Raw genomic sequence first — 18,415 nt, 5'->3', positions numbered from 1 at the left:
GTTTATTGCAGCATTATTTACCATAGCTAAGATCTGGAACCAACCCAGATGCCCCTCAGTAGATGAATGGATCAAGAAAATGTGGTATATATATACAAAACTCTTATCTCCAATAAAACACCAGAAAACCGGAAGTGGCGCTGTAGCTCAAGTGGAAGAGTGCTAGCCCAGAGTACAAGCCCCATGACCAACAAAAAAAAAAACAAACAAACAAACAAAAAACACCTGATGGGAATTCAGAAGGGACTGCCAAGACAAGGTTGTGGAATGACTCATATTGACAGATTCCAACTGGGAGCAAAGAACAAAATTCCCAAAGGCAGTGCAAGGTCCTGCGACTGTCAGACCTAGCATACAGGGTTTAAGTTGATGAAAAGGTGATCTTACTGAAGTCTTTTATTAAGTCTCCAGAGCAGCCATAGGCAAACGTGAACTAACACTGCTGGCCTCATCTATACCAGTTAAAACTTTCACTGCAGGAAGACATAAAATTGCCATCAGTGAGATGAGCATCTGGCAGACTTGGGTGTTAGGTTGTCAGGGTGAAGAACTCAAATTCAGTTTGAGTCCAGTCAGTGTGGTAGATGTTTAACTTTTACTATTTCCTCTTCCTTGAGGATTAATGAACTTGGCTGGGATGATTTCCTATGTGTATTTGACCACATGTTCTGTGTGCTTGTGGAGACCCATATTAGCATAGATTAGCATAACAAGCTTTAGGTTCTCAGACTTAGAGATAATACTAGAAGTCTTGGGGTACAGTCCCCCTGGTATTTCACTTATGAGGTAAAGCTAGCTGAGTCTCTTCTTTTTTTTTGGGTCCGGTCGTGGGGCCTGAACTCTGGGCCTGGGCGCTGTCCCTCAGCTCTTCAGCTCAAGGCTAGTGCTCTACCACTTGAGCCACAGCGCCACTTCCGGCTTTTTTCTTATGTGGTGCTGAGGAATCGAACCCAGGGCCTCAAGCATGCAAGGCAAGTGCTCTACCACTGAGCCACCTTTCCAGCCCCCGCTGAGTCTCTTCTTTACCAGTCCTGGTATATAGAATATGTCTAGTTTCTTTTCTTCCCAGAGGAGAGGAAAATAAGTAAAGTTTGATTTTATTTAAATAACTACCGTGGCTAATAGTTACTAGATCAGAGAGAAAAGCTTTCAGATTTCCTTGAAGAATTTGGTCTTCATAATAACAGTATATTTTAACGTAGGTTTCATACAGTTTGAAATATCTTCATAATTTTAAGAAAGTTAAAACATTTTTTTGTGTGTGTGTGTGCTAGTCCTGGGGCTTGAACTTAGGGCCTGGGAGCTTTATTGCTAGAGCTTTATTGCTCTAGACTAATGCTCTACCACTTAAGCCACAGCTCTACTTCTGGCTTTTGGTGGTTAATTGGAGAAAAGTCTCATGGACTTTCCTGCATGGGCTGGCTTTGAACCACGATCCTTACATTTCAACCTCCTGAGTAGCTGGGATTATAGATGTGAGTCACTTACCTTGTACTGTTGCCCTAATAATTACATAGTTAGTTTATCAAATAATTATTTTTATAGTACTGGGTTTTAAACTCAGGGTCTTAACTTGTTTGGCTTGCTTGATTAGCTAGTACTCTACCACTTCAATCACACCTCCAGCTCAGCTTTTTTTTTTTTTTTGGGTCCGGTCGTGGGGCCTGAACTCTGGGCCTGGGCACTGTCCCTCAGCTCTTCAGCTCAAGGCTAGCGCTCTACCACTTGAGCCACAGCGCCACTTCCGGCTTTTTCCTTTTTGCTTATGTGGTGCTGAGGAATCAAACCCAGGGCCTCTGGCAAGCAATGCAAGCACTCTACCACTGAGCCACCTTCCCAGCCCCACCATCATTTATTTTGTTCATTGTTGTATCCTTAGCTTATTAATCAATACCTAACATAAAATTGGTGCCTATGTCAATATGAACTGAAAGAATAATCTATAGTTTATAGTAAAAGTGCCTTCTTAATTGTCTAAAAAATTATTGTGTTGCCATTATTTCTTTCATAGTAGTATTATTAGTATTTCTTTAATACTAATCTGTGGAAGATTTATATTGTATCACCTTTATATTATGACTTTGAATTTGTTATTTACGGTCTTAAAAAACCTTCACAGGTACTTGTACTGATTTCATAAGTGAAGAATTTAAAGCCACAGAATAGTTAAAGTAATTTTGTCAATGACATATAGCCTGTGGATCATAGAGTTAGAATCCATACTCTAACTATTAGGCTACATTGTCACTTACATTTTGATTCTAAATAAATTGGCAATTCCTAAAAGTGATATATGCTGACTGTCAACTAAGACACAACCCCTCACTCTGTAGATAAAGGGGAGCTTTCTGAACTGGAAACAAGTACTCAGAGTTTACTTCCTGACATGTAATTCCTTTTTTCCCCCATACATAGTTGTATTGTATTTCAAAATTACTGGCCCTCCATCTTTCTTTTCCCCTATTCTCTTTCCCTCATCCTCCTATGTTGTCCCATCATTCGAATCATGTTCTATATATGTATGTGTGTATGTATGTATGTGTGTATTTTCTCTCTCTGTATATAAATTTACATAGATAGTATATAGACATGTGCACATATGTGAGAATATGTATTCTTTTACATCTAGCGTCTACATATAGTCATATGTATATGATATGAAAGTCAAATATGTGCTATTTAGCTTTCTTGAGCCAAATATCAGCATGATGATCTACAATTCTGTTTTTCTGTAAGTGGCATGATTTTATTTTTATTTGTGACAACAATATGCCATGGTATGTATTATATCTATTTTATCTATTCATCTCTTGTTGGGCCTTGCAGCTGATTCCACCATCTTGTTACTGTGAGTAGCACTAAAATAAACATAGGTATGCAAATACCTTTCTTGTATATTGATTTATGCTCCTAATACATGCCTAGTTGTGGTTTGGTAGGATCATAAAATAGGTCTGTTTTTAGTTTTTTGAAGAACTACTATACTAATTTTCATAGTGGTTGTACTAGTTTACAAACCCAACAATGTATAAGAGTTTCTTTTGGGCTGGGAAGGTGGCTCAGTGGTAGAGTGCTTGCCTTGCATGCATGAGGCCCTGGGTTCGATTCCTCAGCACCACATAAGCAGAAAAAGCCGGAAGTGGCGCTGTGGCTCAAGTGCTAGCCTTGAGCTGAAGAGCTGAGGGACAGTGCCCCAGTCCAGAATTCTGGCCCCATGATGGGCAAAAGAACAATAACAAACAAACAAAAAAAGAGAGAGCCATCAGCTCTCCCCAGATGGGCTTGAGAGATGCCCAAGCATGGTTAATGTCCAGAATCACTCAGGGCTCAGGTTTAATAACACCTTTCCAACTCCTCTCCCCTTTACCCTCCCTCCCCCTTCCATCCCACATAGGTCTCAAGGCCAACAGGGAACTCTCTCCTCCTTATCCCCAGCAAACCCACAGCTCATCCTTCTCAGCCCCCTTCTTCTGGAAGGCAGTCAGGATGTTTAAGCTCTTCTGGAGCTCTTCCTTTTTCCCCGTTACTCATCTTGTTCTTCTCAATCAGCTTGGTGATCCGAGTCATCTCAGACGCTGGAAGTCCTCACCTTGGTCTAACACCTTCCCCATGATTTTTAGATACTGCTCAGCCCACTTCTTCTCAGTCTCCTTCACACTTGAGAGGTTGTCCTGCCCCTGTTTCAAGAGGGCCTGGCGAGCCTCCATGCTGGAGGCCCTGATGAACTCTCCCGCTAGGGTATTGCACACAGGCAGGCAACCGGGCATACCTTTTAGCCAGCGCTGGATGGCTCCAACTTTTACCCCACTATAGGGGACTGCGTTTTCAAAGTCCCCATCCTGGTAGAAAACTGGGTAGCTCTCCTTGTCTAGCTTGTATTTCTCACTCAGCTCCAAGTTCAGTTTGTCACCGTAATCTGAGATCCCCACCTCTGCCACCAAGAGATCATCACTGGAGGCCGAGTTTTCAGCCAGGCACTTGAACTCATCCTGCTTCGAAGTTCACCAAGATGAACTTGCTTTTGGGAATGACCTTATAGAAAGTGATCGTGTCCAGGGGAAGGGCGCCGTTGGTGTGCAGGCCGTTGCTGCCCTGCGGAGCAGAGAGGAGTAGGAGTCCCAAGAGGAGGGCATGTAGTGGGGAGAGAAGGGCGGCGTGGATCATGGCCGCAGCCAGAATGCAGGATTCCCTCATACTTTGTTTTACACACACACACACACACACACACATTTTGTGTGTGTGTGTGTTTTTTTAGACAGGGTCTTGGTATGTAGCCAAAGTTGACCTCCAGCTCATTATGTAACTCAGGCTTACCTCAAACTGCCTCAGCCTCTTAAGTGCTTACATTACCGATGTAAACCACCACACTTAGCCTTGATATGTATTTATGTATGTATATATAATAGTATGTATAGTATACATAGTATAATATAGTATATATAATCTTTTTTATCTTTCAATTTGAATTTTCTCAATATTTCTTTTATCTTGCAATTTATTTGAAGAAATATATCTGTATCTTTTTTTTGTTGTTGTTGTTGTTGGTTGTGGGGCTTGACCTCTAGGCCTGGGTGCTATCCCTCAGCTCTTCATCTCAAGGACAGCACTCTACCACTTGAGCCACATCACCACTTCTGGTTTTCTGAGTGGTTTATTGGAGATAAGAGTCTCACGGACTTTCTTGCCCTGGCTGGCTTTGAACTGCAATCCTCAGAGCTCAGCCTCCTGAATAGCTAGGATTACAGGTGTGAGCCACTGATGCCTGGCCTATATCTGTATCGTAAGAGCAGAAAAAATTTGAAATTTCAGATAGCAGATTCAGTTTGAATAAAGTGGCATATCTTAACTCACTTTTGTATTTGCTTATATAGCACTTCAAATAGTGCTCTGTGTGTGTGTGTGTGTGAGTGTGAGTGTGTATGTATATGTTTGTTCTGGGGTTTGAACTCAGGGCCTTGTGCTCTTTGTCATTTATAATCTGTTACATAATTTGTTCTGTGATGTATAATATATGCATTCAACTTGCATAATGTACAATTCTATTTCACTAAAGACATTTTCTTTGGCACTTTGAAGTGCGTCTATATCAAATCATTAGAATAAGTTTCGAATGTAACATTAAAAATTAAGCTTATTTCTGGAAATTTTTGTTCTAATTGTGCTTCAAATTTTAAAAACAAGTCTCTATGTAAATTATGAACTAGATTAGTTTCTTTTAGTGAAAGGTTTATATTATACCCCTTTGGTAGGATTTTATGCTATCTTGAGGTTCAATTTTATTTTAGAGATAAAAGAAGACTAGAAGCTAAAAAAGATGCTGGGATCTGAACGCGGTGTTGTGGAAGAATGGTTATCAGAATTCAAGGTAAATTGGATTGGGGATAATAATAAATGGTTCTGTATGGTGACAATTCAGTGACTGTTCTATGTATACATAATAAGTAGACTATGAAATGGAAATGGCTTAATATGAGAAGTTTTCCTAGTTGAAATACTTTAAGGCACATTAATGAAATAAGGACTAGAGATTTTAGGTAAAAATGAACATAGTTATTAGGATTTTTTCCACACCAGCTTTATTAATATTTAATTAAACATTAATTAAATGAGTTGTTAAGATTAATGAGATATTTGAAATATATTCAGTAGGTTGCTCTGTAAGCTTTAATAAGACACAAAAATTTGATTTTTGCCTTATTTTTATTTCCTGTATTTAACTCAAATAGTTTTTGTTGTTTTTTTTTTCCCCCCCCAGTCCTGAGGTTTTAACTCAGGGCCTGGGCACTGTCCTTTAGCTACTGTTTAGCTCAAGACTAGCACTCTACTGCCCCAGTGCCACTTCTGGCTTTTTCTGTTTATGTGGTACTGAGGAATTGAACCCAGGGCTTCATGCATGTGAGGTAAACACTCTACCACTAAGCCATATTCCCAGCCTGACAAATAGTTTTTATTGAAAATGACATGATTTGTGAATACAACAAAAAAGGTTTGTGAGAACATAAATGGAAGAATTGAAATGTCCTAATTTTTTAGATTGGATTAATTTAAGGTAGCTCCTTTTCTTCAAATTTAGCTATGGTAATGTGATTTGTACACAGTTTTCATTGTTGAGTAGTTAGAAGAATTGTATAATTTGTTTCATTAACTCATGGTTATTTCCTATATTATTTTTTACTTTTTTCATTTGCTTAAAAAGTTTTCAAGAGGCCCTTAGGAAAAAAACAAAATAAAGCTCACTTACGTTGTCTTCTGCTGATTTCTTATTTAGGCATTACCTGACACTCAGATCACCAATTATGCAGCCACTTTACACCGGAAAAAAACACTTGTACCAGCCCTCTATAAAGTTATTCAAGATTCAGATAATGAGGTAGGAAAACTTAAATAATTTCTGCATAGTGACATGTTAACATGTACTAAAACGCATAAAGGTAAGTTTTATAGTTTTCTGTCTTTACCTGCAGATCTGGAAATGTTCTACCTTCTATTTTTCATTCTGATAGTTGCTTTGGCTTTTCTAGTTCTCACTAGTTTCAAAATGTTTTGGTCAATTTTTTTTTTTTCTGTGAGCAATATGTTTTGATTCTTGATTTGAGTGACCATTATCTCAATGTATTATTTATTTAATTTGAAACTTTTTTCTCTTTTTGTTCCTGCTCTGGGAAGGAAATTGTTAACAGTATACCAATTGTTTTATTTATTTGAATATTGATTATTAATAATAAAGAGCTATTTTATAGTCACTCTAATCAGTAAAATCAAATTCATAATGCATAATCATGCTGCTATTTATTATGTTTACCCTGAAAAAAATCAGAGGACACACTTTTTAGTCTAAACTGTTGACATCAATAAACTTAGAATAACAGCTTACTGTTATTCAACTTTGTGATAGAAGGTAAAAATGCAGCTATTGAATCTGATGTAACTTATTTATGCCAAATACACACATTATTTTTCCATTAGCACAGTAGTGTGACTTAGAGTTTTAGCCCGCTGGATTCATGTATGCTTTAAAATGAAAATGAAAGGAACACACAGGAAAGTAGCTTCTTATCTTCCCAGATACAGCCTCCAAGAGTGCCTCTGCTGTGTACTGGAGTGAGTTTGAAGAAGTTCAGGTAATCGTCTTCTAACCAGCAGCTTAACTCAAAGTGCATCTTCGGTTTTGTCCTATCACTAAAGCTTGCTTATTGACCTCCTTCTTTCCTGTCCCTTAAATTTGAATTGGCTCTCAGACTTGCACCTGTTGCTATTTGTAACAGCAATTGCAGGATTCATTTGCTTTTTTTTTCTTTGTTAATGTTTTAAAATTTTAGGTATGGGTAATGTATTATATGTGTGTGTGTGTGTGTGTGTGTGTGTGTGTGTGTGTGTGTGTGTGTATGTGTGTACATATCTTTCTTACTCTTAAGTATTTGGAATTCTGTTTGAATAATAAGTGTGTGTATTTTCTTACCCATTGTTTTGTGCTGTCTTAACATTTAAGCTTTGCATATTAAAATCCTGTATGCTTTCTCTTTAGATTGTAAGCTCTACATGGGCAGTGGTCATATATTCTATATTTTTACTTTCCTAAAATGTACCATTTTGTTATGTATATAATGAACATGTAATAAATCCTGATAAAGCTGAGGTATAAGTCATGTAGAGTGCCTGTCCAACATGCAAAAGGTTCTAGGTTCAATCTCTGGTGATTGATAGATAGATAGATAGATAGATAGATAGATAGATAGATAGATAGATAGATAGATAGATAGATAGATAGATAGATAGATAGATAGATGGATGGATGAAATTATCACTTTGTGAGATACAAAAAGATTCTAATATGCTTTCATTTCCATTAGGACTCAAAGATATGAAATATGTCTTTTTTCTTTTAAAAAATACTTTTGAAAGCTATGACACTTTTTCAAAAAGTTTTTTTTGTTGGCTGTGGGGCTTGAACTCAGGGCTTGGGCACTGTTCCTGAGATCTTTTTGCTCAAGGCTTGTGTTCTACCACTTTGAACCACAGCCCCACTTCAGGTTTTCTGGAAGTTAATTAGAGGTGAGAGTATCATGGACTTTCTTACCTGGTCTGGCTTTGCAAAAACTGTGATTCTCAGATCTCAGCCTCCTGAGTAGCTAGTATTAGTGTGAGCCACCAGCTCCCAGTTAAAAAGTTATTCTTAATGCTTTGTCATACTTCATAATATTATTGTGTGAGACCTAATAGTTATGCATGAAAATGGAAAAATTACAGCTTGTGAGATTTAGGCACAAAATTCATTATTGTAATCAGTATAATGATTAGAGCAGAGTTGAGTTTCTGTCTTTTTTTCTGTCAAATTAGAAGGCTCTAACTATGTTTCAGACTTCAAGAAGAGAAGAATAAGTTTTGTAGAATCTCAAAACAGTTCTGGACTTCAATTACTGAAGTGGGGGCCCTTTTAAATCCTGATTTTGTTATATTCTGAAATGTAATCAAATGTATTATTTGATCAATGAAAGTTATTTCAGGAAATGGTCAAAACAATATGAATTTGAAGTTACAACAATTTTATAATTCTGCTTTACAGACAAAAACTTTTTCAAGAATATATATTTCCTAAGCAAGGCTTAGTGGTTTCATACCTGTAATTCTAGCTACTCAGGAAGCTGAGATTGAGAGGATTGCAGTTGAAGCTTGCCCAGTTACAAAGTTTGTGAGAACTCATCTCAACAAATGAGGAGCTGGATGTTATGGTTTGTGCATTATCAACCCACCTACATGGAAGGCATAAAAAGGAGGACTACTGTCCAGACCAGCTTGGCCATAAAAACAAGACACTTGAAAAATAATAATAGCAAAATGGACTAGTGGCATGGCTCAAGTGGCAGAGCACATCTGGCTTACACAGGGACTGACCTGAATTCTACCCCTATTACTATCAGAAAAAGAATCCTAGAAGCTTACCTATACATTGTTATCGAAAACCTGTGTTGCAAATTCAGTTTTAATATGAGCAATAATCCTTATCATTCTCTTTTCCTCCTATCAGACTCCATCATTCTAGTCATTCTTCCACTTTAAGGAATTCTCTAATCTGTTAAGTTCTTCCCCCCCCCCCCCCCCCCCCCCAGCCCTTGTCTCCCCATTCACAATACAGACTAGGCACAGGCCTGGGCTGAGGTGTATATGGGGTAGGTTTACTCTGCCTCCTCTTTCTATACAGTCAGTGTAAGAACACAGCCTGTGGTAAGCACCCGGAGGCCCTGTTAAGTTCTTATAGTCTGTTAAATCATGGTTTATCATTATAGTCATTCCCTGTGAACATTCTTAGCTCTTTTGCCTCTTGTTCTCTTAGTTCATTTTTTGGGAAAAATCTGGACAAAAAGGTCAACCTGTGTTTTTAATGCGTATCGCTGAGCAGCTGAACATGCCCAGAAAAAGTTTTTTTGAGTTTCTGCTCTCTAAATTCAGGATTACAAATCTTTTTTTTTTTTTTTTTGGGTCCAGTTGTGGGCCTGAACTCTGGGCCTGCGCACTGTCCCTCAGCTCTTCAGCTCAAGGCTAGCGCTTTACCAAGTAACTTGAGCCACAGCGCCACTCCCGGCTTTTTTTTTTCTTTTTGCTTATGTGGTGCTGAGGAATCAAACCCAGGGCCTCATGCACGCAAGGCAAGTGCTCTACCACTGAGCTACCTTCCCAGCCCAAGGACTACAAATCTTAAATGATTATATAATATGTACCTTAAAGTCCTTCCTTCCTTTTTTGCTACACTGTCCCACTGTTGGTTTTCTGTCCTCATATGCTTTCCTTCCTTATTCATTTTCAGCTTGCTTTTCTAGGTCATTAAATAACAAAATAATTGAGCTTTCTCTTCTTTTCCCAATCATATTTACTACTCAGTCAGCATCTTGCTTACATTATTGTTGTTTTTGCTATTCAGTAGGTGAAATAGTAAACAACCATATTCTTGTTTTTAAAAAAATACTTCTTTAGTTTTTCTCAGCTGAGTGGGCTTCCTATTTGACCAGGGCAGTTTGTAGCTCAAAAATAAACCGTTTCCTGCCTGAAAAAAAAAATACTTCTTTAACCTTGCTTCACATTATCTTCCCCATTCTTCTGTTCCTATTTACAGATGAACTTTGTGATAATAGACTCTCTTCTGATCTTCATTTCTTCCTATTACATTCTTTCACCCACTCAGGTTAGGGATCCATAATTCACACAAGATATTCTTAGCTTGTCCATTATTAGATAGCATATCTCAGTAGTTATCATGTAAAAACAGTATTTGATTAATTTGGGAAAGGTGTCAATTATTATTGTCAGTCCTTCCCTAAGGTATAGTTATTTTCACTAATATTGATGTAGATGACAGACCAGGGTAGGGTCAAGTCATTTACTATATTGAGAATTGAGGAACATGGTAGCATGGTACAAATGTTTAGAATGAAAGGTTTTACCATATAGTATTGCCAAGTTTTTAATACTCTTATTTTATGTTGATATCTAAATAGAAGTTACTGGATTGCTGGCATTTAAAAAGAGCAGAGTAATAATTCTGGAAACTGTAGTTCTTTGCTTGACTTAATTAAAATGTAGTATCCTATATGCTAATGTACCTTTTGCTACTGAGCTATGGGGATTCAGATACTTACAATAGAAATTCATTGTAATTGGGTTATGGACCTTATAATTTTGAGAAGATGGTCCTTAGAACGTCTTTTTTTTTGTCAGTCGTGGGGCTTGAACTCTGGGCCTGGGCACCATCCCTCAGCTCTTCAGCTCAAGGCGAGCACTCTACCACTTGAGCTACAGAACCACTTCTGGTTTTCTGGTGTTTATTGGAGATAGGAGTCTCACAGTCTTTCCTGCCCAGGCTGGCTTTGAACTATGATCCTCAGATCTCAGCCTCCTGAGTAGCTAGGATTACAGGTGTGAGCCACCAGCGCCCAGCTTAGAACGTCTTTTATTAAAGAGGAGAGTGAATTTTTGTTTTGTTATGTTTTTTGGGTCTGGTCATGGGGCCTGAACTCTGGGCCTGGGCACTGTCCCTCAGCTCTTCAGCTCAAGGCTAGCTCTCTAACACTTGAGCCACATGCCACTTCCAGCTCTTTCTGCTTATGTAATGCTGAGGAATCAAATCAAAGCCTCATGCATGCAAGGCAAGCACTCTACCACTGAGCCACCCAGCCCCTCTGGTCAATTTTTTAATGCATAAATGCCATAGCCTGTTTTGTTCAGTCTTTACTTACTTCAGCAAAACAATATTCAAATTGACAGTATACGTACCTACTCATTTTCTTCAGTTTTCAAAGTAATGAAGTCCCTCAAAAGACATCTCATGTGGTGGCATATGAACAAGTAGCCAATTAAACATTGAAAAACTACTTCTGCATGCTTTGCTCCCTTTCAGAATCTTTCAAGTAATTAATCTTTCATGTAGTTAATGAAATTTTAAATGTTTTAAAACATAAAGATGATAGTATAATTTACTTGTATATATGGCTGAGAGATTAACTTGAACTTCGGATGTTCAATTAGTATGGCAAAATCTCTTCTAATAAATAGTATGTAATTTATTTAAATTATCTCCTCACTTGAGAATTAAAATTTCATTTCCAATGAGATTATTTGAAGTTATGTTATTGCAATAGGCACTTTTAAAAATGGAAGACAGTAGTAAGGATTGTTAGGAACAGAAAAGGAAATTTACAAAATATATATGTAGTATGTTGGCTAAAGGATTCTATTAGTATTATAGTACATTAAAAGGTAAAAAAACATTATATAGCACGAAGTTCTTATAGCTAGTGGATTGGTCAGTTTAATATATGATCTCTTTACATAAATTAAAGGCTTTGGTTGAATTAGCCCAAAGTATAGAAAAATTAATGTTGGAAATTTGTTTTTAAAATATTATAAAGTTATGTGTGTGTTTAAAAATTATACTTATACAAAATGTTGAAATAAGGACACAGGATAACCCATTGTAACAATGAGACTCACAGGACACTATATTGGAAATGAACTTTACAACTTTGGGGGTGGGGAATGAGTGGTGGAGGGAAGGGATAGTAGGAGAAAAAAGAGGGGGTAACAATGCTCTACAAGAAATGTATGCATTACCTTACTCATGTAATTGTAACCCCTCTGCACAGCATCTTTACAATAAAAAAATTCACAGTTATAGCCAAAAGAATAGAAGTAATCAATGCACTTTTTTTTCTCCTTTTAGCTCCTGGAGCCTGTCTGCCATCAGCTGTTTGAGCTCTATCGTAGCTCTGAAGTTCGACTTAAGAGGTTCACACTGCAGTTCTTGCCAGAATTAATGTGGGTTTATTTACGGCTTACAGTTAGCCGAGACAGACAGAGTAATGGCTGCATTGAAGCTCTTCTCTTAGGAATTTATAATTTGGTAAGTTGAAAATGTTAGTTTATGAAGTTTAAAATATTTTTAAAGTCATATGAAATAATATTTAAGAGCTAATCAAGAAAAATAAGTGTATATCTATTAGATTTTTTTTAATTAATAAGTTTTTTTTATTGTGAAAATACTGTACAGAGGGGTTACAATTACATGGGCAAGATAATGAGTACATTTCTTATCAAGCATTGTAGACTCTTCCTTTGTTCCCCCTTCCCATCTATTAGATTTTTTTGATCTAATTGAGTATAGAGAAGAAATACTAATAAACATTTTATAAAGTCAGTGGAGCTATTGAAAAATTGTAAAATTTAATGCCTGGCTTCCATTCCTTGAAGCCACCAAACAACAAAAAAGTCATTAAATAAATCATAACTAAAAAAAAAAAGACTTTTTCTTCACAATATTTTATTTGACCAGTGTTGATGAGTGCTTTCTATATAAGGTATATTTTCTAGTAGAAAGATATGTTTATAGATGACTAATCAAGTTTTTGCATGGAAAGAGAGTTTTAGAGAGAACCTCAAAGTATTAGCTAATATTATGACAGCCTTTTCTGAGTTATGCCTCAAAAGAGATATAATTTTGATAGATTGAGATTGTGAGTAAGTAAGATTTCAGGAAAAATTAATCAATTCAGCATAAACAAAGAAGCAGAAAAGTCTAGTTTTGACCTGGAAAAAGGAAATGATTCTGTTTGAAGCACAGAATACATATGCAAGCTAGGAGAAATTATTTTATATGAGTATTGGAGTCTTTTAATTTATTATTATTGTTATTATTATTATTTGTTGGTTGTGGGGCTTGAACTCTGGACCTGGGTGCTATTCCTGAGCTCTTCAACTCAAGGCCAGTGCTCTATCACTTGAGCCACACTACCACTTCCGGTTTTATGGTGGTTTATTGGAGGTGAGTCTCATGGACTTTCCTGCCCAGGCTAGCTTTCAACCGTGATCCTCAGATCTCAGCCTCCTTAGTAACTAGGATGTGAGCCACCAGCGCCCGGCTTGGAGAGTCTTTTTTTTTTTGGCTGGTCATGGGGCCTGAATTCTGGGCCTGGGCCCTGTCCCTCAGCTCTTCAGCTCAAGGCTAGCATTCTACCACTTGAGTCACAGCTCCACTTCTGGCTTTTTTTCTGCTTATGTGGTACTGAGGAATTGAACCCAGGGCCTCATGCATGCAAGGCAAGCACTCTACCACTGAGCCACCTTCCCAGCCCCTGGGAGAGTCTTTTTTAAAAGTGAAGAGTTTAGATTTTCTTTAGTAAGTATTGGGTAACTAATTGGAGAATTTTGAGCAGAAAAATTTTATTGTGTATTAGGAACATGAATCTAGTTAATATTCAAACTGTTGTAAGTTGAATATAATTATATTTTGAAAGTAAAATATGTAACTAAAATGAGAAGTAGACATGAAATTTGTATTTCTTAAGGGGAGAATATCAAGGGGCAAAGTACATATTATGATTTATTCTGGAAACTAGAGAGAGAAAAGAAACCACAGTAACACTTTGGAGATGCTAGGGCCCAATGTAGAATTTGAAGACTGAGACTTGAATACTTTAGTTTTTCTTTGTATTGAGAGCTCAAATTCTTGCTCAGCTTTTTTCATTCACAGCTGGTACTCTACAATGTGAGCCATGCTTCCAGTTCTGGCTTTTTTCTGGTTAATTAGGGATAAGAGTCTCTTGGAGTTGCATTGCTAGCTTGGAACTGTGATTTTTAGACCTCAGCCTCCTGAGTAACTGTTATATAGGGGAGTGAGCCATCAGCACCTAGCTTGATTATTTCTTATAGATGGAAAAGGTACCTGAAAGCGAGAACCTAAAAGTTTACAACGACCATAGAAAGCAAGGTGAAAGGTGGAGAGAATTTATGAACATTCACATAAGACACTTCTGAAGATTTAGTCAGCAAGGAAATAAAATAATACAACATTGTGTTTCTACTTTTATGTATCTCTGTTGTTACCAGAACTCACTGAATTTGACTTTTATGAGAATGTCATTGAGGAAAGAATGGTTGACAGATCAATTACATAGGCTTCTATTTAATTTTAGGATCTAAGGTTTGTTTATATAATATTTCAATTCAAATGATAACATTTTGGGGTTTGGGATAGTCAAATGGTAAATAATTTGTGTAATAAGACCAGACCCAGAGGTCAAACTCTAATATGACCAATCCCACTTCCAAAAGAATAGCACTTTTTTCAAAATGTAGTTTGATCATAAAAATTTGACATAGCAATTTGTAAATTTATTAATAATCATATGCACTTGATACAATATTGTTTGAGATTTTCCTTCAAAGGAATTCTTAAATACCTTGGATATAACTATTCTGTTCTGCTATCATCAGGACTTTGTATTGAAGCTTTTGCCTTTGAAGTCTTGTACTCTGTGTATTCAGTGTTCTTTGTAAGCACACTAAAGTTTAGTTTTATAGTTAGGAGATAATAAAATACTAGAAAATCCAGTCTTATGGTAAATAAATATTCTTCTGTATTAGTGCTCACTCCTCAAAGTTCTATCACTTGAAAAATCATTAGAAAACATTTTTATCACAAGCGGTCTGGAGGAAAGAGCGTAGGTTTTAGGAACCATTGATTTCAGTTTAAAACCATGTTCTCTTTATTGACTATTTTCAATTAGAACAAGTTATTTAATGTCTTGATTTCAGTTGCCTATCTGTAATGAGACATTGTTGCTAGGATTAGATAGAACTTGAGCCCTGATGCTGGTGACTCACACCACTGATCCTAGTTACTCAGAAGGCTGAGATCTGAGGATTGTGGTCCATAGCCAGTTGGGGCAGAAAAGTCTGTGAGACTTTTATCTCTAATTAACCAACAAAATCTGGGAGCATAAGTGTGGCTCAAATGGTTGAGCTCCAATCTTGAGGAATCTAGCTTAAGTATAAAGTGGTTTTTTTGGCGGTTGTGGGGCTTGAACTCTGGGCCTGGGTGCTGTTCCTCAGCTCTTCAGCTCAGGGCAAGCACTTACCACTTGAGCTACAGCGCCACTTCTGGTTTTCTAGTAGTTTATTGGAGATAGGAGTCTCATGGTCTCTCCTGCCCGGGCTGGCTTTGAACCGTGATCCTCAGATCTCAGCCTCCTGAGTAGCTAGGATTACAGGCGTGAGCCACCGGCGCCCGGCTAAGTATAAAGTATTTAATAAACATTTTTCATTTCTTTTGTTGTTGTTGGTTGTGGGGGCTGGACTCTGAGCATGAGCGCTGTCCCTCAGCTCTTCAGCTCAAGGCTAGTGCCCTACCACTTCAGTCACAGCACCAGTTCTGGCTTTTTTCTGCCTATGTGTGGTGCTCAGGAATTGAACCAAGGGCCTCATGCATGTGAAACAAGCATTCTATCACTAAGCCAACTTCCCAGCCCCTAAACATTTTCATTTCTAATGTCTTAATATAGTTTTTAGTAAAAAGATATTAGAAATAAAACTCTAACTTACCTGATATTTTCTCTTTTAAAGCAAGAAATTGTTATTTATTACTGTTTCTTATACACTTACCAACTTAGTAAATGTTTGCTGATTTTATAGTTTAGTGTTTTAGTTTATTTAAAACTAAGCTATCATTTGTATAGTATAGTAAAATTCAGTAATGAGGCAAATGAAATAAAATGTTTTGCAAAGGTAAGCTATTGATATTAACTTATTGGCTCTGTGGTTTAATGATCTTTTGATGTCTCAAAAATAAGTATACTATAAAAATGCTCTTTATAACTGGGCAGGGCAGGAAATTCCTACTGTTATCTCCAGCTAACCACCAAAAAGTTGGAAGTTAAGCTGTTTCTTAAGTCTAGAGGGCTAGACTAGACCCTGGGTTCAAACCCCTGGACTGGCACACACACAAAGAATGCTCATTAAATATCAGAAATACAACTTCAGGCTTCTGACTTTTTTTAATTCTCTTGATAATGCTTTCCTTTATTTGTAGTTCTCAGGTTTTCTTCTTCATTCTCATTTTTTTTCTTTTTTTCCTAGGCATTTCTTTTATCTCAAAACTACAGAGGGGCGTTTTATGTTGCCCTCAATAAATACTAGCATATCTTGCTCCATAACTACACAAAAAGATGTACGACAGTATTTGGCTTGAGCTGTGTGCTGATGGCTCATGCCTGTAATCCTATCTACTCAGGAGGCTGAGATATTTCCAAGCCAGCCTGGGCAGGAAATTCTGTGAGATTCTTACCTCTAATTACCCACCAGAATACCAGAAGTGGTGCTGTGGTAGAGCACTTGTCTTCAGCAAACAAAGCTCAGGGACAGTGTTCATGTCCAGAGTTCAAGCCCCAGGACCAGCAATCAAAAAAAAAAAAAAGTAGTTGGGAAACAAAGGAGGAAGCTACAATGCTTGATAAGAAATGTACTCATTATCTTGCCCATGTAATTGTAACCCCTCTGTACAGTATTTTCACAATAAAAAAAAAGAAAAAAACGTAGTTAGCTTGGGTTTGAAATTTAGAAAGAAAAAATTAATTCTCTTGCTTGATATAAATCAACCTTTTTAATCTTAGCATAAACATGACCAGATGTAATGGTCACTAGAAGCTGCATGAGTTCTCTAGGAACTTTTTCTGCCAAAATTAGACATATGGTCACTGCCCACCAGTAATTAGTATTCTCCTGTGACATAATAAACTCAGAAATGAGCTCTGTTGGGAAATTCGTTGAGGTTTGTATTTTGGTGATCATACTTGTCCTTACTGTCTTTTCTTTTTATGTTGTATAGCTATTCAGTCTCTGACTACCTACTGTCCAGGCCTTCTGGGAGAAATCTTTGTATGAATTTTACTAACTTGAATTGAAAAAGAAATACAAAAGTAAGGTAATAGGGAAAAGAAGAGCTGCAGCACTACTTTATTCCAGACTGCTGTTGTATGTAGGCTGATGCTAAGCTAAGCAGAACTTGAGGCTCAAGAGACTAGAGAAATGAAGAATACCATTGGTCAATTATACAAAGAAAAAGTGCTTTAAAAAAAATCATAAGGAGCTGGTTGTGGTGGCACACACCACGTATAATACCAGCAATCAGGAGGCTAAGATAGAATATGATTTGGAGGCCAGCCTAGGCCTATAGAATGAGACTCTGTCTCAAAACAATAGCCACAAAAATCCCACAAGGAAAAAAATCACAATAATTTTCTTTCAGTTTAATGGAAATCATCTAGATATGTACTTACTTTAATTACATGGACTAATATTTTTTGTATTAATGTGTAACCTGTTTCAGGTCATGGTTTATTGCAGCATGATTGTTAAGACTTTCTAGTTAGCTTGATCATGATAATATCATAGTGTAAGCATACCACATTACACACTATAATTACAAGTAATTTGTATTATTTATGTTTCAATAAACCTAGAACAAATTCATCATGTATTTGAATGTGTATTCCTTGTTTTAGTATGAATCTCTTCACTAAGATCTTTTTTTTTATTTTTTTTGGTCAGTCATGGGGCTTGAACTCTGGGCTTAGGCACTGTCCCTCAGCTCTTCAGCTCAAGGCCAGTGCTCTACCACTTAAGCCACAGTGCCATATCTGGTTTTCTAGTGGTTTTATTGGAGGTAAGAGTCTTACAGACTTTCTTGCCCAGGCTGGCTTTGAACTGTGATCCTCAGAGCTCAGCCTTCTAAGTAGCTAGGATTACAGACATGAACCACTGTCGCCCAGCTTGACTAAGATCTTTAATTATAATGTTTTGCTTAATGGTGCTTCTCCTAAAAGATCTAGTCACTGTTCTGTGTATAAATTTGACCCCCCAAAAAACCTTTTTTTTTTTGCATTTGATTCAATATTGTGTTCATTTTCTCTGGATTATAATTGAACTACCAAAGCACACAAGTTTGCTAAGAGGTTAGAAAAGAGCCAGGCTCCAGTGTCTCACGCCTATAATCCTAGCTACTCAGAAGGATGAGAATTGAGAATAGCGGTTAAAAGCCAACTCAGGCGTGAAAGTCCTTGAGACTCTTTTTTTTTTAAATTTAATTAATTTT

At 37.1% G+C, this 18,415-nt stretch overlaps 1 protein-coding gene and 1 pseudogene across 4 annotated transcripts in view; one reads left to right on the top strand and one right to left on the bottom strand.

Moving 5' to 3' along the window:
* Fam126b (family with sequence similarity 126, member B) overlaps nucleotides 1-18,415 on the top strand; it is a 54,594-nt gene that overhangs the window by 12,718 nt on the left and 23,461 nt on the right. For 3 of the 4 annotated variants that reach the window (XM_013008989.1, XM_013008981.1, XM_013008976.1), the window contains exons 3-5: nucleotides 5,286-5,365; nucleotides 6,269-6,370; nucleotides 12,212-12,391. In XM_013008989.1, the coding sequence (XP_012864443.1) occupies nucleotides 5,315-5,365; nucleotides 6,269-6,370; nucleotides 12,212-12,391 (333 nt within the window). In that variant the 5' untranslated portion in view covers nucleotides 5,286-5,314. Of the gene's footprint in view, nucleotides 1-5,285; nucleotides 5,366-6,268; nucleotides 6,371-7,065; nucleotides 7,122-12,211; nucleotides 12,392-18,415 lie in introns of those variants that run through there. The other variant, XM_013008993.1, reaches the window with a different exon arrangement.
* On the bottom strand, nucleotides 3,426-4,194 carry LOC105984222 (annotated as a pseudogene).

This window comes from Dipodomys ordii, unplaced genomic scaffold, assembly GCF_000151885.1.
Source record: "Dipodomys ordii isolate 6190 unplaced genomic scaffold, Dord_2.0 Scaffold1, whole genome shotgun sequence".
Taxonomy (NCBI): Eukaryota; Metazoa; Chordata; class Mammalia; order Rodentia; family Heteromyidae; genus Dipodomys; species Dipodomys ordii.
The sequence above is the reverse complement of the archived record's forward strand: the minus strand, read 5'-3'. Positions and strand labels throughout refer to the sequence as shown.